This window comes from Crocuta crocuta, unplaced genomic scaffold (genome assembly GCF_008692635.1).
Source record: "Crocuta crocuta isolate KB4526 unplaced genomic scaffold, BGI_CrCroc_1.0 scaffold175, whole genome shotgun sequence".
NCBI lineage: Eukaryota > Metazoa > Chordata > Mammalia > Carnivora > Hyaenidae > Crocuta > Crocuta crocuta.
Window position 1 is genome coordinate 2,333,081 of NW_027530988.1, and position 23,426 is coordinate 2,356,506.

The 23,426-nt window shown below is 43.3% G+C and overlaps 1 protein-coding gene across 3 annotated transcripts in view; it reads right to left on the reverse strand.

Moving 5' to 3' along the window:
- SLC7A8 (solute carrier family 7 member 8) overlaps positions 1-23,426 on the reverse strand; it is a 52,051-nt gene that overhangs the window by 24,898 nt on the left and 3,727 nt on the right. For all 3 annotated transcript variants that reach the window (XM_077770404.1, XM_077770402.1, XM_077770403.1), the window contains 2 exons: positions 12,017-12,221; positions 10,971-11,122 (listed from right to left, as the gene is read on the reverse strand). In XM_077770404.1, the coding sequence (XP_077626530.1) occupies positions 10,971-11,122; positions 12,017-12,221 (357 nt within the window). The remainder of the gene's footprint in view (positions 1-10,970; positions 11,123-12,016; positions 12,222-23,426) is intronic.

Here is a 23,426-nt window from a genome sequence, read left to right on the forward strand (position 1 = left end):
GCCAGGCTGAGAAACAACAGTGGGGAGGAAGGAAGAGGAGGAACAGTACACATCGTTATGAGTAAGGGAGAAAGAGCCCGAGAGATGCAGCATAGAGAGAGAAGGCCAGGACAGAAAAAAGATATAAGGCACCAAGCAAACAGCTGCTGAAACGGGAAGCTGTGACGCCACTTTGTAGAAATCAGAACACCCTGTTCCTCTCCAGAGCTTCAAAATAAGCACCTTTCCGGGATGGAGCTCCTAGCCCTCTGAAATGGCCATAAATTTCACCTGGGTCATAGGCCTGCCAGAAGCATTGGTTTCTTAGTCTCACCTTTTGCTGGGGCACACACTTCTCCTTCTGCCTTCCGCCATGCTCTGCCACCTCCCCCTGACTCCCTCCCTCCAGACCTGGAGCAAAAGGCGCAAGGTGATGCCCCTCAGATCAGCTCTCCAGTGCCCAGTCTGGAACAGCGAGCATGTGAGCACCCAGCCCCTCGGAGGGGGTGTGGTGACACTGGGCTCTGTGATAGGCTGGACAGGATTCCTTGGCTACTTCTCCCCGTCCTGCTCTTGGAAGGATCTGGGCACGTGTTTCTAATTGTGGAGAGGCTGCTTCAGCTTGGCTTGCCTAACCTCAGCCATTTCCAGAACTAGGAGGTTAGCAGTGCCAGCTGCCAAAAGACACTGATAGGAAAAAAAACAGAGCCCTGTTTGAGTTCTAACAAACACAACCCAAGGCTCTGATAAGGTTCCAGGTTTGCCCACACGGGCCAGCCTGAACTATCTTTCCTTCTCTGAGTCTTCAGAGAGACTTATGGGGGAAACGGGTATAAGTGGAGAGACACAGCCAGCTTCCTAGAATCCTTCCCTGTTCACCCAGGGCGAGACATTTTTCACACAGGGTGAGGAGCTGCATTATAAAGTCTCATGATGTTGCCTATCTAAAACAAAGGCTGGTATTATGGTAAGTATACAGGAACTTGACTGATGAAAGACATAAACATCAAAACAAAGCAACAGCAATCCAAAATCAATTAAAGCAGCCCTTTCCTATAAACTAAGCTTTGATCCCAGCTTCTGTAAGGTCCACAGTGGGGCTGTGAAACAGATCTTGCACCATGTTACAGTAACATTTTGTCCTTCTCCAGCCCTTTTCATCTGGAAGCATTCTTCCAGCTAAGGTCCCCACCCCCCATACTGCCCAACCCCCTTCCCTGGCTCTCTCTTCCCCTTCCTTCTCATCCTGACCCCTCTGTGCCAGTTGCTAGACCTGGAGTTTCTGCTGAATCACCATCTGGTACTTAGCTTAGCCAAGAAGCCCAAACTCCCAGCTCAGCATTTTCCAAGAGCTGAGTAGTTCTCTCTTCAGCATGAGCTAAACGTGGCTCCTGAGCTAGGGTGGGGTGGGGTGGAGTAGGTGGAGAGAAAAATGGAAAGCAGAGGAGACAAACCTAGTGCACCATGCTACCTCTGGGAGCTCCATTTTAAACGTACTCATTATTGTCCCAGCACTGGCCTGAAAAATTCTTGTTATCTCACGGCCCAATTTTCAGGTCAGATGCCTTCCAGACAGCACAGCAAAGGGAATGGGGTGGGTTCTGTGGGGTCTGCACAGAGCTCAAGAGAACTAGCCTCACTTTCCATCACCTTCAGCCTTGGAAGAAAGAGTGGGTCCTGGGAGGTCTGGTTGTTTCTAGGACTAGAACACTTGTGGGCTCTGTTAGTGTCACTGAAGCTTATAAGCATGGACCCATACTGCAAAATTCTCAGGACTGGTTCAGTTATAACCCTATTACAATGGCAGGTAGTACTCCAACTTGCTAAACTCTCAAAACAAATCTTCCCTCTCATCTTTCCCCCATAGCTCCCCGTAACACTAGGCGCCACTCCCAATAGTCTTCTAGTTTTTTACTCTTGGGTATGTGATACAAATTTGGGGTATCACATTAGGTCTTAAAAATTCACCAGATACAATTAATGGGTGAACTTCATAAGCCACAGGCTCTGGCTCCTCTGGGAAAAACAAAGTCAGCAACAAAAGGCCAGAGGAGAATTTAATCTTCTAGGCTGGTTTGAGAAAGTTAGCAAGTTGTTTTCATCCTAGTGGAAACTGAACTACTAGAAAACTCCATGTTTTAGGAAGCCTCAATCCCATTCATTATTCTCCCAAGTACGGCTGGACACATTCCCAGGAACAAGTTCCTCATTCCCCATTTCTAGGACTTGAGCTGTTTGGACCCTCTGAATAGCAAACCCCAGTCTGAGAGTGAAAGCTGGAGACTAGAAGAGAGACACTATGCAAGGCCAGGAAAGACAAAGAGATGTGGGGACACCTGGGTGGCTCAGTCATTTAAGTGTCTGACTTTGGCTCAGGTCATGATCTCGCGGTTTGTGGGTTCCAGCCCCGCATCGGGCTCTGTGCTGACAGTTCAGAGCTTGGAGCCTACTTCAGATTCTGTCTCCCTCTCTCTCTCTGCCCAACCCGTGCTCACATTCTATCTCTCTCTGTCTCTCAAAAATGAATAAACATTAAAAAATTTAAAAAAAAAAAGTGATCTGGAGCAGGAATTGAAGCATACTGAAGCTAAAAAGAAGACAAACTGATTTGAGAACGGAACTGGGTTTAGATTAATGGACAGAAGTGTCCAACATCAATGGATCTCTAGGTAAGAAGACCTCCATAAAACTCTAGAATTTGCTGTGATATTTGTAATTGCTTTCTATGATATATAAACTATAAAGCACTTACCAGCAGTTGTTCTTATTAGAGCTCAAGATTGGGTCACTCTTCTAGAAATGTTACGATAAGGATACATTCACTCCCAGGGCAATAGGTACACGGGATACTCCAGAGGTCTTATAGGGCAGGGAGAAAGTGAAATGACATGTGTTTACTCTGCCCTTATAGGCATAGAGTCCAAAAGCACATGGAATGCCTTCCTCAGCTCCCAGCAACAGATCATGAGTATTGGAGAGTGAATGGGAAGGGTTGCAGAGACAGACAGGCCAACTCAACAGAGTATGAACCACACCAATGACAAGGCATTAATATATGATCCCGTGTTATCCTCAATTTATTTCACCTGCGTTCCAATGAGAATGTGCCACCCTTGACTCCCAAATCACCATAGTCACCAGGTCCTGTAAATTCTACCTTGTGAATGCCAAACACATCTATTTCTGTATACCCCCACAGCTCTATCCCTGATTCACACCATTGTCATCTCTGTCGTGGATTCCTGTAACCACATTGTAACTGGTCTTCTTGCCTCTGATCTTATTCCCCTCTCCAATTTATCCTTTACCCTTGCAGCCATGAGTTTTCTAAAATGTAAATATGATCATGTCAATCCTCTGAAACCCTTTAATGCTGTCCCAATGCCCCTAGGATAAAGCCCTATCTCTCTGGCATGGCCCAGAAGGCCCTTCCATGGCTGAGTCTTCATGTCTATCTACATTTCCTACCTCTTAGTCTATGCTGTGGCTATACTGAACAACCTGAAGTTCCCCTAAGGGGCCATGTTCTTTCCTGTCCCTAGACCTTGGCACATGTTAATCCTTCCTGCTATCACAGTCTCCCTGTCCCAGCCCATTCCACTTTTCTCTCCATGCTGAATACTGCCTAGTTATCTCCAACTGGTCTTTCCTCAATTTACATGTAATTTTCTCCCAGATTTTCCTCAACCACAGTCCCTACTCCCATTTCTTTTTGTTTTTAATTTTTTGATGTTTATTTTTGAGAGAGACAGAATGTGGTTGGGGAAGGGGCAGAGAGAGAGGGACACACAGAATCTGAAGCAAACTCCAAGCTCTTGGCTGTGAGCACAGAGTCCTATGTGGGGCTCAAACTCATGAACCGCGAGATCATGACTTGAACCGTAGTTGGATACTTAACTGACTGAGCCACCCAGGTGCCTCTACTCCCATTTCTGTTATATCTAGCTCTGCCTGGATGTTATCCTCTTGGGGAACTTACTACTTAGAATGCAAATTCCTTATGTCTTTGTCAAAATCATCCATTGGACTGTGGGTTCCTTCATACAGGAACTAAGTATCCTCACATCTAACACAGTGCCTGGAGCAGAACAGACACTCAGATATTTGACAATAATTGAATGATTCTGTATCCTCTGTGGTACCTAGAAGACACACAAGTGAACTCAATATATGCCCATTCAGTCTTAATTTCCTGCTGCTGCTGCAAATGAGAATGAGGTTTTTTGGTTTACTGTTGTATCTCCAGTGCCCCAAACAGTATCTAGCACATCATGGGCACTTGATAAATCTTCGTTGAATGAACAAAGTGTTGAGATTCTTGTTTATATAATGCTTCCCAAGAGTCCCAACCTCTTTCTAAGTTGTATTGCTCTACAGCAGACTTTTGAGCAACAACCTGGGGTAACCATCCTGAGGAAGACTTCCAACCAAAGACCTGCTCAGTGCTCCCCAGGGCTTTGCGGAGGTGGTGGAAGGCAGCAAGAGAGAACACATTGTGACTGCTCATCACAAACACTAGATAGTTGAAACATTTCATTTTGATTTGTCCTAGATAAACTACATTGCCACACTCTTAGTAGTCAATCACCATGTCCATCCAGCTGACTCTACTCCTAAATCTTTCTGGTTTTTGTCACCTTGTAACTTTATTTTTATTTCAGGCCAGGACTTCTCTGCTCTGGACAAATGTTTAGCCTGCTAGCTTGTTTTTTGCTTCAAGTGTCACAGTTTTCACTCAGATGTGAGCCTAATCATGTTACTCATCTGCTCAAAATCCTTCAGTGGTTCCCCATGCCTTGGATGAAGCCTGTTTTCTCCTGTATACAGGATCCTTCAAGGTCTGGCCCCTTCTCTCCTGTTCAACCTCATCTCCTATCACTCTCCTGGGCTCCATCCACACAAACGTACTTGCTTATCTCCAACACGTCATTTCTCTCTTTTTTTTTAAATTTTTTAATGTTTTATTTATTTCTGAGAGAACAGAGTGAGCAGGGGAGGATCAGAGAGAGAGGGAGACACAGAATCTGAAACAGGCTCCAGGCTCCTAGCTAGCTGTAAGCACAGAGCCCGGTGCGGGGCTTGAAGCCACGAACCGTGAGATCATGACCTGAGCCGAAGTCGAACGCTTAACTGACTGAGACACCCAGGAGACCCATGTCATTTCTCTCTTGACTCAAAGTCTTTCCTGCACCCTTCCCTCTACCTGAGTGTTCTATTTCATGCCTACCTGGAGCCCACCTACTTAACCTTTTTAGATTTAGCTCAATCTGGGAACCTTACCTAGCATTCCTCTCACAACTTTGAAGGGCATTTCTTTGTGTTGCACACACTTTTGTCACTACGTTGTATTGTAATTATTTGTTTGTACACCAATGTCTTTATTAGCCTTTAATCTCTTCCCAGAATCTATAAATAAAGCCTTATCACCTCTCAATGTTGGAGCTCAATATAGTGATTAACTGATAGATTTGCAGTTTCTTTCTTTTTTCCTAGGAAAGCCACTTACAAAATAATTTTAGTCTCTATGAATCATAAAAATGAAAAATGAGATTTTAGTCAAATTGACAACTGAATAAAAAATTATACAGGTGACCCTTGAACAATATGGGTTTAATATCACAGGCCCACTAAAATGTGGATTTGTTACAGCACAGCACTATAAATGTATTTTCTCTTCCTTATGATTTTCTTAATGTCTTTCTTTGGCTTACTTTATTGTAAGAATACAGTATATAGATAATACATACAACATACAAAATATGTGTTAATTGGCTGTTTATATTATTGATAAACTTTCCAGTCAGTAGGCTAGGCGTAGTTAAGTTTTTGGGGAGTCAAAAATTATATGTGGATTCTCAATCAGCATCCCTAACCCCTCCACTGTTCAAGGGTCAACTGTACTTAGATTTTAAATACTAGCTACCTAGAAGATGTATGGGGAAAGAAGACAACTTGGGACATACACTGATTAAATCTGGGCAGTCTGTGTTTTTCTGGATTCATATATACAAAGATTATGAGACACCCAGAGAACTTTGGGAATTAAGGAGGGCAAGAAAGCAAAGCTGTCCAGGCATCTGAGGCAACAGGTTTAGTGCATAGATATAAATTTGGGGTTAGAGAATGTCAAAGAAACCTCAAAGGAAAATGAGCCGAAACTAAGGGATAGAAATTAGGAAAGACTAGAACCGTCTGATGTCAAGGGATTAATTTGCAAGAGACTTGCAAAACAATACACGTGTTATCTATCATAGCATCCTGCATCAAGGACCTGGAACTTTCCATAGAGGAATTGCAGAGCAACTCAGAGTTAAAAGTTATACAAATAGTAAAGTCCTTTCTCTTTCAAGATGCTCAAGGAAGAAGAAAAAGGAGAAAGAGGAAAAGATGAAAAAGAAGGAAGAGGAGGAGGAGGAGGGAAAGAGAAGCAGAAGGAGAAATTTGAAGCCCTAAAAAACTAGCTTCTTAGGAATCTCAGTGGAAAGATAGAAAACAAGATAAGAAGCATTTTTTACTTGTGAAATGCATGCAGGGCACTCTTGTCCCCTCAGGGTGAGAAAGGAGAAGGAGATTTTTTTAGTACAGGCATTCATGGGGGAAAGGTACTTGAGTGAGAAGAAAAAATTCTACTTTACCTCCTGGACATGGCTCTAGCCCCCAAAGAGAGGAAGGAGGCCAGGAGCTGCTTGAGTGAAAGGTGGCCCAGTCCCAAGGAGAGGGAGACAGATCCCAAAAGAAAATCCAGAGTTAGGAAGCAAGAAGCACAAATGGGGGACCCCAGAACGCCTGATGCGCCTTCAGCATCACTGGGACCACTTTGCTTATAACTAGAAACTCAGGCAATAGCTGAAAGATATAGCTAAATGATAAAAGGAGCAAGCTGCAGAAATAACCTGTCAGTATGTTTCTCTATATTTCCAGACACTTACCTGCAGAGATGCATTTTATTTAGAATTGGAAGGATACCTATCCACTGTTAGCACAGCTACTGGGCAGGGGAGACTTGTGATGATAAGGGGAAGCTTTCACAGTAGACTATCTTTATATAATTACTTGAATCTTTTACCAAGAGAATATAGTCATTTATAAAGTAGTAAAAAGACAAAGAAAGAAAAGAGAGACACTCAAGGACATCACAGAAGAAGGCATCAAAGCCAAGTTTCAACACCTCCTGTTCCCCCCCTTTCTTAAGTCCTTCCTCCTGCTCTGGAGAAGGGAGAAAGGCTTTTCATTTAATTAGAATGTAAAATATATTCTTTTTTTTACTGCCTGGTGGCTAGGGATATTCTGCTGACTCAGCAGTGAATAATCAGCTTTGACCTACAAAATAGAAGAACTCAAAGTGGCAGCTGCAGTTGCATAAGCAGATCCAGATCTGCAGTTANAGCAGGTTCTCTCCACCTCTCCACCCCCATCTGGTCATCCCACAGCCATTTCTCATCCGATCTATTCTGGCCCCACCACAGAACCAGACTTGACCTCATCTCCCTCCCACAGCCAACTCCAGCCAGGGGCCCATGGGGGCTCTCCCTGCCAGGCTCCCTGCCCAGTCTTTCAGCTCCCTCCATGATATACCTCTCCCAGTGGGTGGCTTTTCCTTTAAAAATTCTCATCCTACAGTGGGTCAGGCATGTTATCAGTATGCCAAAATGACACAGCAGAAAGCAGAGCTTCTTATTTCAATACATTCACACCATCCCAAGCTCTCTACTGATTCTCTCTAAAACCTGGCTGGACTGGGCCACTCTTGGCTCTATTGCCAAAGAACACTGGGCTTATTTTTACACAGCTGGCTTGTCTGGCACCTGCTAAGAAGACAGCGTGCTGGAATAAAAGATAACAGCATTTAAGAAAAGTAGCATCCATCAAGCCTTCCAGACAGTTGGTTCCTTTTTCATTGGATACCTTAAGAGATGATTAGAGGGCCTACAGAAGTTGATTCCAAAAGAAAATAGAAAAAATAGTATTCAACAAACCAGAAAACAGAACCTTTCTTTGCACAGACTCAAAGCAACTGGGAATGTCTGGAGAGAAAGTGTGAGTGTGTGGCTAAGTCTGCATGTTCACCCCTGCAGGGAGAGGAGTCGTGGGCTCCACATGGCCTTCACATCTGGGAAGAAGCAGGTAAGGTAGCACATGGGGTTAGGTAAGGAGCTATTTTCCATTTCTGCCAAAAGAAATAAGGAGAAATAAGCTTGGGTTTTAGATTTTTCTGTTTATGAGGGTGGAAAAAGTACTTGAATACCTAGCTCAAGGACATTGAAAAATTCCTGTCTCTGGAGGACAAGATTGACCAATGTTAAGTTCGAGATAATCTCCCCGCAGTGCTCTTAGGAGGCAGAGGACAGGTCAGATAAGCTTTATTGAACCTTTGATGGCAGGAATTGGGAGAGGAGAGGACTTTGTCATTTTGTCATCAGAGTTTCTAAATTCCTCCTTGGCTTGGTGCTAGCAGTGTCCAGTTAAGAAGTGGGCTGTGGAGGGGACACTGCACAAGTGTCTTTCTAGAGCTGGGCCATAGGCAGGAGACATCCCTGTCTGGCCTGAGGAGGTATCTATGGGGCTATACCACTGTAGAGGGCCTTGGCACAAGGGGTTACCTACCATTGGTAGGTTGGGGGAAGGCAAAGGAGGCTGTAGGGTCAGCTGCCAAGGGAACTCCACCCTGTGGTCTGGTTTTTCTCTGTGGGGACAGAGTAACCAGTCTCATAGTTCTCAATTTCTTGTTAGAGAGCAAGGGTGGCCTCTTGTCTGAGATACTTTAGCAGTATCAGCAGGAAAAAGGAAGCTGAGGCTATGTGCACGAGACGCTGAAATAGCAGTGGCCAGCACTTATGTGGTCCCCTTTCCTACCCTCATTAACCTGTCTGATGGCAGAAATAGTAACTCTTCCTGCATTCCCACGCCACCTTCCCCCTCCCCATACCTTTCCCAGCTCTGGATCCAGCTAGCAAGCAAGGACTGAGTAACCACCCTCAGTGACTACGTGACCCTGTGCTAAGAACATTTATTATCTCATTCAATCCTTACAACCATGACCTCCTGTGCAGGCAGGATTATAACTTCCATCTCACAGTGGGGTGGGGTGGGGAACTTTGCCAAGCTCTTGCCACAATTAGAAAGTGGTGCAGAGATACAGCCTCAGGGAACCTGGTTCTGGAGTCCACATTCCTTTGCCTCTAGGGCCATGAGCAGACCTGACCAAGCACAAGGGAATATATCCCAGATAAGGATCTTGGCTCCATAGTACAACCTGCCTGGATGGTAGGGGTCTATCCCAAAGCTGTATAACACTGCCAAAGAGGGAATGCTTGTCAAGGATTTTACCCCTGTGAGAGACTTTGGGGTGGGCAAGTGATTCCTCCTCCTCTTTCCCACCAGCCTGACAGAAGGAAAACGTCAAGATCTGGGAAAAGAGGTGGCTCAGTTGGTCACTGTCCTCAGCTAAGTGTATGTGTGTTGAAAGGTATGGGAAGGCAAGGATCATGTTAATTCCAAAAAGTGGAGTCTCTGAAAAAAAATCCAAATATTTACTTTAAAAATTAGTTTTTGGTTAAAATATATAAAACATCTCAATCTATTGAGATCCCTGAGATTCTTAAAAATACAAGTTGCAGAACTCTATACAAATCTCTAGCCTATTCCAGCTCACAGACATCTTTTCCTCTTCTTTGAATTTTTAAAAAATGTTTATTTTTGAGAGAGAGAGAGAAGGGTGGGGGCAGAGAGAGAGGGAAACAGAGGATCTGAAGTGGACTCTGGGGCTTGAACTCACAAACTCATGAACTCATGAACCGTGAGATCATGACCTGAGCAGAACTCAGACACTTAATGGACTGAGCCACCCAGGCACCCCTGCCCCTTCTCTGAAATTTTACTGCAATTGAATCCTCACTACAGAATCTGTTTCTGTGGCTTTTTTCCCCAGTTAGGCAGAAAGCATATCAAGGGCAGGGACCACAGACAATGCATTTATTTTCTCCAACACACAGCTTTACACTCTCCTCCCAGAGAGTTTTAAGAGGGGTGTCGGGTGGCTCAGTCAGTTAAGCGTCCGACTTCAGCTCAGGTCGTGATCTCACGGTTTGTGGGTTCGAGCCCCGTGTTGGGCTCTGTGCTGACAGCTAGCTCAGAGCGTGGAGCCTGTTTCAGATTCTGTGTCTCCCTCTCTCTCTGACCCTCCCCTGCTCATGCTGTCTCTCTCTCAGAAATAAAACAAACAAACAAAAACCCAGAGAGTTTTAAGATGTGAGCTGGCAGACTGAGGTAAAGGTAGATGAAGCCAGAAAAAAATCTTCCTACAAGCAGCAGGGAGCCTCCATGGTGTATGTGCTGGAAAGAGAAGGAATTAGATCTGCCACCTTGAGTATTTATTTGCCTGACTCTTGTACTTACCTGCTCTAGGAAAGTGATAATACTGGCCCTGCTTACCTCATGGATTTGTCATGAGGCTCAGATCAGATAATATAGGTGAAAGTGCTGTGTATGATGTAAAGAACTTTGCCAGTGAAAATTACTATGCCCCTGAGCAGCTATTTATGTTTCTTCTTCTTCTTCTTCCTTTTTTTTTTTTTTGAAATTTTTTGATGTTTATTCATTTTTGAGAGAGAGACACATACACAGAACGTAGTGGGGGAGGGACAGAGACAGAAGGAGACACAGAATCTGAAGCAGGCTCCAGGCTTTGAGCTGTCAGCACAGAGCCCAACTTGGGGCTTGAACTCATGAGCCATGAGATCATGACCTGAGCCAAAGTTGGATGCTTAATCGACTGAGCCACTCAGGCACCCTAGTTTCTTCTTTTTAACACCAGATAATTATATGCAGAATCAATTCATCCAAAGCACTCATGTAGGAAAATTAATGAAGAGGGGGGTGGAAATAAAGGAGGGAAAGAAAGAACGAGGGAGAGGAAGGAGAACCAGAGACAAGTGGACCACCAGGAAGGCCAAAAGAGGCTGTCCTGAGAGCAAGGCCCAGATGGCACTTACATAAGCAGATGGCAGCCAGGAGTCGAAGGCCAGACTCTGGGGGGAAGCAGGTGGGGAAGAGAGGCTGCAGCACATAGTTGGAGAAGGTGAGGGCAATGACAGCCTGGTTGGTGGGGTAGATCACCAGCACTGCAATCCACAGCCTCAGGAACCTGAAAGGGAAATAGGACAGAGTTTGACCCAAGACAGCCACAGAGACCCCTGTCCCCAGTGACATTCATGGCAGGGATTAACTAGTCATCAAGAGAAGTCTGGGCAAGTCACTGGGAAGGAGACCTGGGTGGGATTTCATTTTCATTTTCAGGGATGCTGAGGAGCCCAGCCTCTTCTCATGAGACAGCTGGCCCTCTGCAATGACAATAAAGTGGTTTGACGATGAGGAGCTAAGTGTCTGCTAGTGCAAACACACGTCTTGGAATTCCTTCTCTCTCCCCTCTCCTTTTATCATATCTTCTCTATGCCCTGGCCCCCAGCATCCAGCAGTGGAAAATAAAATTGGCAGCCTGAGAATTCTGACAGCCAGGACATGCTTAGGGTGTGGCCACCTAAGCAACTCACAGGGGTGGCACTGAGTGGGAGGATGAGGGGTAAAGTTCCCTCCATATCCTTGGCTCCTTGGTGAGGGCTCAGCTCCTCAGTAGCAGAGCTGCAGAAGCTGAGGAAATTCAAGATCAGAGCCTGGCTCTGCTGGGAGGCCTCATCCTTGACAGTGTGAGAAGAGGGTACCCATTTCTTAGGTGTTCACTCTAATTTGTCAAATAAAAAGGCTTTGTTTTGTGATGTGCTTTCTCTGAGAGTCTATGGTCAGAGTTGTCATAAGTTCAATTTGCTATCACTTATAGAATCTTGCCCACTGAGATCAACAAAGAGGTAAAAACTACAACCTGGTTCTTCTGCCATCCTCAGGAGAATCAAAGGGACACACAGCTACATTAGTAACCATGAGAGGAAGCAAAAGAGGAATCCTATTCTCTAGCTCTCCTCGGCATGCTGGAAACTGCTGGCCTCGGCTTCTAGATCACCCAGCCTTCTCGGGATCCTCTTACCCAGCCAGTCCTCCGAAGATGTCTTTGACATAGGAGTAGTCACCTCCAGATTTGGGGATGGTGACACCAAGCTCAGCATAGCACAGGGCTCCCACAGCTGTGATGAGACCAGTCACAATCCAGACAATGAGAGCGAGGCCCACAGAGCCGGCGTTCTCCAGCACACCTTTTGGCGAGACGAAGATTCCGGAGCCAATGATGTTCCCTGCATGAAGCACCAAAGTTGCCGAGGAAGACAGTGAGTCAGCACAATTGGCAAGACTGGCATTTGCAGGAGTGGTCTCATCTCTGGTTTGATCCTAAAATGCCTTTGGAACACACCTTTAGGCAGGTGTCTAATAATAATTTACATGTCTCCTTTGGTCCTAAGGACACCCCTATGGAGTCAGATATAATTTCTCTCATTTTACAGTCTGAGATATCAAGTGCATTGTCAAGTCCACATGGTAGTAAGTAGTGGCTCAGGTATTGAACTTCAAGACCCTTTTACTGCGCTGTACCATGGTTTACTTGAGGCAACAAAAATCTTAAGACTAACTGGAAATGGCAGGACTGGAAAAGCAAGCTCTTCTCAGAGACAATCTGCAGAGTAGAAAGCTTCAAAAATGAGCCTAAGGGCAACACATTTTGGATAGATTGTGGTCATACCCCATGGCTGGGGTTTTTTAAGAGCCAGGAGCATCGATAGCACTCCTGTAGGCTGGCTTTTACCCCAGACATGCCAGCCCCACCCTTGGTAAGAAATACGAAATAACTCTATAAAAACAGTCCTAGTAGCTTGGAAGTGGTTTGTAGGAGTGCAATACGTGCAAAGGTTCAGCACTATATTCTTTCAAAGGTCATTCCCCTCCACTGTTTCATGCGACCTCACAAAAACCTTACGAAATTTGGGAAGAGGAGGAAGAATAGGTATTTCTCTCTTTATTTTATAAAGAGACTGACATAGAAGGGTTAAGTGACTTTTCCCAAATTCCACGGCTACTGATGGGTAAAATTGGATCTAGAAGTCAGTCTCCTGATGCTTAATCCAGTGCATTTTCCACTAATCTATTTCTGCTTCTGTGTGCAGAAAGGCCGGCTTTCTCCTGAGAGGTGAGATGGGTAGCAAGGAATAGTTGACTACTGGGAAGCGTATATTGGGCAGGGGAGGAGTAGACGGTGGGGAGCACCTGACATGCTTCCTCCCAAGCTTTCCTCTACTTCTTGTGATTCAGGGTGATCAGGGTGCTCTGCACAGATACTTTGAAAGAAAGCTCTTTGAGGGCGAAGGGAAGAAGCAGAGACTAAGTGGATGCAGGTAGAAATGAAGAATTGGAGTATTATGAGGCCAGCTCACTTTGACAATGTTCTGAGGATATCTGAAACTCCCAACACCTCTCTCAGGGGGTTTGGAATCAGATCTGGGTTTAACAAGACACAGAGTATGAGATTTTACACTTAACTTTCAAAAATGACTTTCAGATCTCAACCATAACTCAACCTCAGTCCAGTCCTGAAAGTTTCACTTCTAAACCAAAGTTCATGCATCTGGTTATTTCAGTCAAAGGGAACAAGAAGAAAATATTCATATGTAAAAAATAATACATCTTATTCCTCTTGGATAAAGAATATGCTTCTCACACTAAAAAAACTGCAGCATGAGATGACTAATGGGAGAGGAAAGGGGTCTAGGCAGGTATGACAGCAGCAACTGTGAGACTGACATACAGTATCTGTAGCTAGATTCAGATGGTAAGGAAGCACATTTGTCTCAAACCTGCCTTCCTTCTGTGCAGACAGTCTATCTCAACAGAACCGGGCTTCACACACAGATGAAGCTAAAAGAAGTAACAATCCCTCATGTTCAGCTTTGTGATCTAAACATAGGGCAAAGAGAGACAGAAAAATGAAATTTTGGACCTCATTAGTTCTTAAAATTTTTTTAATGTCTTATTTATTTCTGAGAGAGAGAGAGAGAGAGAGAGAGAGTGAGCAGGGGAGGGTCAGAGAGAGAGGGAGACACAGAATCAGAAACAGGCTCCAGCCAGCTCAGAGCCCGACACACGGCTCGAACTCACGAACGGGAGATCATGACCTGAGCCGAAGTTGGACGCTTAACCCACTGAGCCACCCAGGCGCCCCTGGACCCCATTAGTTCTTAAAGACTGTTCCTTTTCTTGTATGTTTACTTAAAGTCCTATGTAATAGGAATAAAAGGACATTGTTCAGCCTCCCTGTCTCCTCCACCCTCCATATGTGCTTTGCATGAAGGTTAGGCTAGAGGAGACTAACAGACCTCCTGGTAGTGTACCAAGACTCAGGACACAGTTACCCTAGCAAGTGACTTACTTAACTTGCCAAATGTAACGTGCTGCTTTCCTCTGGAAGACATCAAATGCCAGGAGCTAAGAACAAGAGATGGGGCTGCTCACAATGCTGAAAGGTGATAGTAAACTCCTTGCCTAGCAGGAATTTATCAGAAAAGTAATTTGTAGGCATTTCAAAGCCAGCCAAGAAGAGAGTAATATAGCTAGAGTTATAAAATAGTTCAAGGGGTTAGAGAAACAATCAGTATAGAGAAGAACAAGGTTTGACTTTGGTCTTTAAGGTGCTGGAAAGGGAGATGGTGGAGGAATGGGTAGGTGTTTCCCAGAGCCAGGAATGGCTGTCACAAGGAGGAAGTGGGAGTGAACATTAGTTATCAAAGAGATCCTGTCTTCTCAGGAATGAAATGTCAATGTTCTACCAAGGATTCTCGGAAAACAAATATTGCAGTGAGGATCAGTAAGCACTTCTGTTCTCCAGCTTTTGTTCTGGCATTTCCAGAGTGTGTGCTCCCTTCCTAATTCCAGGTGCAGGCAGCAGCTGGAAGATGGGATGTGCAACACCAACAGCCCTTTTCGAGTCTGATTATTTAACTGCCTTTCCTTATTCTTGGATAACATTCTTATTCCGTGGAGCTGCTGGGATGATGGTGAGGGTCATAATGGGTTGACAGTGAGACAAAAGTCTTCATTTTATAAAAACTGCACTCTACCCCTGGCCCTATAGTCTTAATTTTGACCAAACTAAAATTACGAAGATAAAAGCTAATAAAAGAATTACGTTAGCAAAAACATAGTGCTAGAGAACAGGAAGAAGAGGAATGTCTCTCTGATTCTAGGAAGCTGCTACCTAGAAAACCAGAATCAGATAACATTTCCTCCACCTTAGTGGCCTCTGGAGCTTCTGCAGGGGAAGGAATGTCACACAGAGCTGTGTTTTAGAGTTGAAAGAACATTCACATTACATTTAGTCAAGAGTAATGCCAACTATTTACTGCTTCCTCTCACTTCTAAAGGGTCACACAGTAGACACTCCATAAATGGTTACTAAATTAATGATGTCAGACATCCATCTAGAACTTATGTCCACAGAACAATTTAATGTACATGTTTCTTTGGAACCTCCAAATCCTGTAAAGTAGGTCAATTGTGTATTGTGGGCAAATGAGTAAACAGGCCACTTCTTTCACTGCTGAAGAGAGTGGTCTGGCTATTATTACTGTCTCCAATTTATAGGGGAAGAAAATAGGGCAACCATTTTTCTTTTTTTTTTATTAGTCCCATTTTTCAAATGGGGAAAAAAAAATGAGAGAGGTATTACTATCCCTATTTTATGGATGAAGAAACTGAGATCAAGAGAGGTAGTTACTTGTCTAAATCACAGAGTAGGTTAGTAGTAACTGGATTAGATCCTAAATCTGTCATACAGCCTCAAGTTTTTCCCAGGAAATAGTCAGCTTTACTAAGATGATACTTATTAAGGAATGCTTATTAAGAGAAGATGCTTATTAAGGAATTAGAACACGGACCTGATTCCTTCCTTCTAATGCACCATCTTTGATAGTGATTTACAAAGAGTTTCATATCCATTTCTTAATTTGATTCTCAGAACCACTTTCTCAGATGAACAGGGCAAGTACTATCATTCCTATTTACCTTTGCTAAGACTGAGTTTTAGAGAGGTGAGGAGACTTGACCAAAGTCACATATTGCATAGGCAGCAAAGCCTGGATTAGAGGCCAAGTCCTTGGACTCCTGGCCTGGGTTTCCTCCACTATTATACACAGCCTCTCCTCTAGAAATTGCACAATAGAGACTTTAACTGGAGGGATTTTACACTTGGACCCTGTTCAAGTGAGATTGTTCTGGAGTGGCTTTGAAAAAGGAGAGGTGGGAAAGGTCTTTTCTATCTTGACTATGGACCTTTCTTGATAAGAGGACGGAAGAAAGTTGATTATCATAGGGATGTTTTTCTCCATTGTTTTACTCTTAGACTCATTGTCTATAAAACCATTTAAGGATGAGATGCCCATTCATCTGGTATAGTCAAGGTTTCAATCCTCCCTTTCATCCACCCCAATTAGTAATATAATCGCCTTATCATAAAGATCTCCTTTGGTAAAAAATGGGTCCTAGGATGTCTGGACAATGAGGCCCAGCTTGGCTTCTTCTGTCAAAGAAAAGTCAAGCAAACCACTCCATTAGAAAGGGGCCAAGTTGTATTAGTGGGCAAGTCTTCACTAGAAAAAAATGTTGGAATTAGGAAAATACACACTTGCTGTATATAATTTGATTTCCCCACTTGTGGGCCAATACTCATGTGACTCCTATTAAGGCCTTACTCACATCCAGGCCTGTCCATACTAGAATGCTGTAGGCATCAAAGAATTTCCTAGGGCCTGGAATTATAGACTTCTAAGGCCCAACAGACATTCCAATCCAAAATTTTTTGGCCTTCCTTAATAGCTCATGCTAGTCTTGGAGTCTAATCAGAGCTCCTCCTAGGGCTTGGAGGTTCTGTCCATTTCTACGATGTTTAGAGAAATCCAGCTGAACTTTCTTTATGCTTCTTCCTTAAAGTGGCTGAGAAGATCTCAGGATTTTCAGAACTGGGGGAAGTGTGCAAGCAGGGTCGGGTATGTTGGGGCCTTGATCCTCACAGCAGGAAGCTTACCATGTTTCCTGCCCTGTATACACTTTCCCATCAGGATCAAACAAATAGCTACATCAGGGTGACAGCAGGTCAAGACTCTGACACATGCCCTGCAGAGTTGCTATCTCTGGCAGAATAAACATGTGGAAGGTGCTTCAAGACCTTACTGGATTCCTTACTGGAAAATGAAAAGGGTGGAAGGCTCAGAATTGGAGCCATTGATTCCTTGCTTTGCCACTCACAAGCTGTGAATTTTTCTGACAGCCCTTTCCTTTACCTGCTGAATGGGAATAATTGTTCCTGCCCTGCCTACCTCACAGGGTTGTTATGGGAATCAAGGGAGGTCACATATGAAAAAGGGGGGGGGGGAGGAGGTCATGTATCTGTGGGAGCACTTTATAATCTGTGAAATGCTAGCAAATATAAGGAATTGCTAGGATTTATAACAGTAGCAATAGAGTCTATTTCTAGAAGAATCCAATGGGCTTGCTTTGGAGGCCTGGCTCCAAAACAGTGCTATAGAGCCAGGACCATGAAGCATTCTCTGAGTCATTTGTCTGCTTGTCTAGGTATAATTTTTAGATGCTGTAGGTGGGCGGCCAGCAGGTACTTGCATCTCAAGAAGTATTTATTGAGCACCCACTCTGTACATGCTTGCTTTAAAAGGTAATTGGGAAGCACTTGTTCACACATGGATTTTTAATGGCAAGACGGAGCCAACCACCACCCACCAGCCCCTGAAAAGCAGAATACTGGCCTAAGGGGCTTCAAGTGCTGCATCCTCACATATACCCACTAACATTCACATCTAGCCTCCAGCATCTCTCTGTCTTGTTGGGGAAGAAGGCACCAGCAGATAAAGGTTTTTCCTATGTCAGTGGTTCTCATCCAGGGCAATTTTGCACCACTTCCTCCAGCCCTAAGGAACAGTTGGCAATGACTAGAGATACTCTTGATTATTACAGCTGGGGGAAGGGGTGCTACTGGCATCTACTGGTAGAGACCAGGGCTGATGCTAAACATCCATCATTCAATACGTGTGATGGCCCCCCAACAACAACAAAATATCTGGCCCAAAAGGTAACAGTGCTGATATTGAGAAACATTGTTCTAACTTCAAGCCTCATTGCCATTAATTGGTTAATCCCTAAAGTCTCTTTTAGATTGGAACTTGGATGATTTTTTTTAAGGCCAAGCACAAATATTTACTGTTCATGGGAATAACTCAATTTTAAGCTAAAGAACTTTTGTTGTAGCAAAAACATATAACATTATATTTACCATCTTAACCATTTTTAAGTGTACAGTTCAGTAGCATTAAGTATATTCACATTATTGGGAAATATCTCCAACAGATGATTTGTTTTTAACTGGCTGCTATTATTCAACAAATACTTTCTAAGCACTTGCCATGTCCAGTATTTTCACATACTCAGGGATGTGAAAATAAGTAAGACTCAGTCTTTACCCTCAATGAATTGTATGAAGTGAGGGCATGTAAGTGGACATGGAGCTAGCTGACAACAACTGCACTATATGACAAGATATCAAGGATGGAAAGGTCACTGGTGTGGGCCACACACAACAAGCTTCCTGGAAAAGGGGAAGTACAAGATGGATGCTGATGAGTAAGAAGACTCAAATCAGCAGGGAGGAAGGGGAAAGCATTGGCTGGTTGATAAGCAGGTCAGATTTGAACTGAATTGGCCAGTTCTTCTCTTTGCCTAATCAGTCCTATCTAAATTTCTTTCTTTCTTTTTTTATTTTAGAGAGAGAGAAAGACAGCACATGTGCAAGCAGGAGCCAAGGGAAGGGTGGGGGGGGGGCGTGGAGAGAGAGGGAGAGAGAGAGAATCCTAAGCCGGCTCCATGCTCAGTGCAGAGCCTGACTCAGGGCTTGATTCCATGACCCTGGGATCATGATCTGAGCTGAAATCAAGAGTTGGAGAGCTGGATGTTCAACTGAATGAGCCACCCAGGCACCTTCCAACTTAAGGTTCTGAACAAGAATTAGTGACTGTGTCAAAGGACTGGAGGTAGGAGGGGAAGAGGAGCTCAAGGAAAGAAAGAAACTAATATTTATTGAATATATATCATAGGATACCAGCTTTATTTTAATACCCTACAAAAAACTTCTATTCTACAGGTAAGTAAACTGATAATTAACTTGTTGCACGTTATGAAGCTTATAAATAGGCAAGCAGTTTACAAACCTAAGACTCTCTTCGAAGCCCCTCTTCCTCTGCTACATCATCAATGCTTCTTCCCTTTCAACAACACTCTGATACAAATCATGGACGAATTCATTATATGCCTTCTACTCCAGTATCAGAGCCTACTTAACAATGCCTCCTTATCTCTAAGGCAACCTGATCTGAGTGTATTAGCTGCTTACTAAATACTCTATGCAGAATTGTACTCTAAAGAAGCAGCTAAAGCATTTATGTATTTCATAGATATACAGACAGGTACCTTTAAAATCTATATACAGATGAAAAAAGTACACTGATAATTCTGGAGCAAGGGTGCTCTCTCTGGATAATCCACCTTCACACATGAAGAGCAGTGTGAGGGTGCCTGGAATATCTTCCGGCACATTGTGAAACCCTCTCTCCAGAAGTGACGTCAGTGCTAATGCTGAGGATATTTATGGCAGGGAGCAAACCAATGGGAATACTTGTGACTGTGACAAAGAATGAGGGATGATATGTAATCAATAAAGCTTCTCAGCTCAAACTTCATTCATTCTATAAATACAATAGCTTAAAATAAACCTGAAGGATAATTTTGCTTCTTAGAAATAAAATTGACCAGTGCTCAGCACAGGATCTAGCATATAATATGTCCAATAAGTGTTGAATGTAATCCTACAGTAACCAGCATCTCCCACCTCTGTCCCTAGGAGCAGCCTGCAGTTTGTCATTTCTAGATCTCCAGGGAGAAGGGATTCAGGGGGCCTCCTCTGTAGGCATGTTCTGGGAGGAGAGCAAGGTATAGTCTTTCTTGCTCTATATGCTCAGCCAAGAGTTAAAGATTGCAAGGGAACAATTCCTAGTTCCCTGGGCTTCCGCATGGTTGTTGTTTTTGGGGTTCAGAATATATTCTTGGAATTATTTGCTCATGCCTGCTCCTTTTGACACCCCTCTTATCACTCCCAAGCATTAACAACAAAACAAGAGCAACAACAGAAACTCCTGAGGTATTTCTTTATAGGCAGCTGTGATGCTGGATTAACCCTCAGAGGAAAGCAAAAAACCCTGGTAGCCAGGCAACTTGAGAAACCCGAATCTGTATGCCCCATACCTCCACTTTAATAAGCCAGTTTAATTCAGAAAAGCTATATATATGGTACCAGCCTGTCCCAGAAGGTCATTTGATCTGGGTACAGGGTATTTTTGTTGTTGTTACTTTTCTAAATAAGATGAGCCATTTGGTTCTGTTTTTTGGACACACTTTTTTACCTGCTGGGTTCCTATTTTCTTCTCCCAATCCCAAGAGTCTCCTGCTAGCCACTCAATCTTCATAGCTCTGCTCTTTGGGAGAACATAATGTAGCCCTGCCAGTAGCAGCCTCGACCAGATTGTTCCTTGAGTTCCATGGTTCTTGGAGGCAGGAAGCATGCAACAGAATCCCTGTCCCCAGCTGCCCCATACTACATGCTGTGGAGAGCTTTGGTTAAGCGAATAGCTTCAGAGTTCAATGACCTGGTGGGAATCCTGGCTCTGTCATTGCCTACTTATTCATTCAAACCCTTCCTTTTTGTAACTGTACTAATTAAATGGTATTAGAAGAGTATGTTCATAAAGCACTGATCAGGTACTACTGTCAGTGCATAGTAGTGCTCAGTAAATGGTAGCTACTTACTATTATGATTACACTGCCGGGTATAGCCTTTCTCTATTAACCAAGATGTGTTTGTTTTGACAAGCTTCCTACTTGGCTTCTGTCTCAGAGTTTCCTCTGAGAACAATGAGTTTTAATAATGTTTGCATCCTGAATGAACCAAATTTTAATCCCTTCATGTTTGTTTGTTTTTTAATTAAAGTACAAACTAAATAAGAAATTTCTACACTCAAACCCTCTAGTTAACATCCAAAAGACATTTTGGGAATTAGAAAGTTAATACATCATATTAGAGATTAAAAATGTAAAAGCTTCTAAAGTGTAAAACTCATGGGTCTGAAAATCTTTTGGACTTGAAAATTTTCCAAACCAGCCCAGTGCCATTTTGAGATGGTTATACAGGTATCCACACTTTTTTGTTGACAAATGGCCTAAAAAAAAAAAAAAGTTTTCCCCCAACCTTTTCAGTACCAGACATCCATGGTCATTCCTGGCTCTGATGCTCTTATGTCATAGTTATCGTCCTCCCTATGGCCCACTCCCACACTAAAAATACACAGTAGACTTATTCCTTTCTCTCTCTGTTACTGATTAGAAATAAGGAATAGCTAAAAGCTTTGGCTCTGCAGTCAGACCATCTCATTAATCAGTTGTGTGACCCCTTGCAAATTATCTAGCAGCTCTGTGACTCAATTCCCCATGTTTAAAAATAGAGGGGCGTCTGGGTGGCTCAGTCAGTTAAACATCCGACTTCGGCTCAGGTCATGATCTCATGGTTAATGGGTTGAGCCCCACATGGGGCTCTGCGCTGACAGCTCAGAGCCTGGAGCCTGCTTCAGATTCTGCATCTCTCTCTGCCCCTCCCCCACTTGACTCTGTCTATCTTTCTCTCAAAAATAAATAAACATTAAAAAATTTTTTAATAAAAAATATAGATAGTTATGATATTTACTTCCATGAGATTGTGGTCATGATTAAATAAGGTAATATACATAAGAAGTTCATAGCACAGGAACTGTGGGCATTTAGTAAAAACTCAATAAATACTACTCTTTTAGTTTTACTCTTTTATTTATTTTTTTAATTTTTTTTTTTTATTTCTAGGAGAGAGAGAGAGAGAGACAGCGTGAGCAGGGGAGGGTCAGAGAGAGAGGGAGTCACAGACTGAAACAGGCTCCAGGCTCTGAGCTGGCAGTCAGCACAGAGCCCGACGCGGGGCTCGAACCCACGAACCGCGAGATCATGACCTAAGCGAAAGTCGGACGCTTAACCGACTAAGCCACCCAGGCGCCCCAGTTTTACTCTTTTAAAGATTTTATTTTTAAGTTATTTCTACACCCAATGTGGGGTTCGAACCCGTGATCCAAGATCCAAGAGTTGCATGCTCCACCAACTGGGCCAGCCAGGCACCCCAATAAATACTATTTATAAAAATATCTCAGAGGTGCCTGGGTGGCTCAGTTCATGGAGTCTGACTCTTGAATTCAGCTCAAGTCATTACCTCATGGTTGTGAGATCAAGCCCCAGGGCAAGTTTTATGCAGGGTGTGGAGCCTGCTTAAGATTCTCTTTCTTTCCATCTGCCCCTCCTCCATGTTTGCATGTTCTCAAGAAAGAGAAAAAGAAAAAAAACCCAAAAATATATATATAAACAAATAAGGACCTCTCCCACAATCTAAAGGAAAACTTTCCTTTAGAACATAAAAGCAGAAATAGTAGAGAATAATGCTTAAAAGTTCAATTCAGGATTTGGACAAACTTCGCCTTCAATACTTTTTAGCTATGTGATCTTCAACAGTTTGTTTATCCATCTGAGTCTCTATTTCCTTATCTGGAGAAAGAGATAAGTGTCTACCAGGCCAGGTATTGTCAAGGTAAATAGGATAATGATGTTGGGTAACTGCACAAGTTTCTGGCATTAAGTGCTTAATAATGATAGCTTTTGGGGGTTCCGTCAGTGGAACGTGCAACTCTTGATTTTGAGGTTATAGGTTTGAGCCCCACATTGGATGGAGATACAGCTTAAAAAGTAAAGTCTTTAAAAAAAATAACGAAAGCTCTTAACAGTGCTTTTGTTATCATTAGATGAATTTTGTTGCTCTGTCACACTTTTTTGTCACACTCTCTTTAGATTTGGGGGGAACTATGCATTCATAGTGAAATATACATTCATCTATTGTCAACAGATTTCATTAGCCAAGTACATGGAGAGCAATAGTCTGGTTAGATTAAGGTAAAGGTGATATTAAAAATTAAAATGGCCTGGGGCACCTGGCTGGCTCAGCCAGTGGAGCATGTGATTCTTAATATCAGGTTTGTGAGTTGAAGCCCCATTGAGAGTAGAGCTTACTTAAAAACTTTTTTTTTTTAATGGCTAACCTAATTGTCTAGGTTGATGAAATCATTCCTTGCTTAAAGATTTTCAAGCCAGGTTCCCAACAGTCCTTCAGATAAACACTTGTTATTATTACTATATTCAGACTTTTGACCAATAGCCAATTAAGTCCAACAATCATTTGAGTTATTGTTCCATGTTGGGCTATGCACTAAAGATTCAGAGATGTAGAAGATTCTTTTTTTTCCCTCAAGGGAATAACAGTTTTAGTTGTTTAA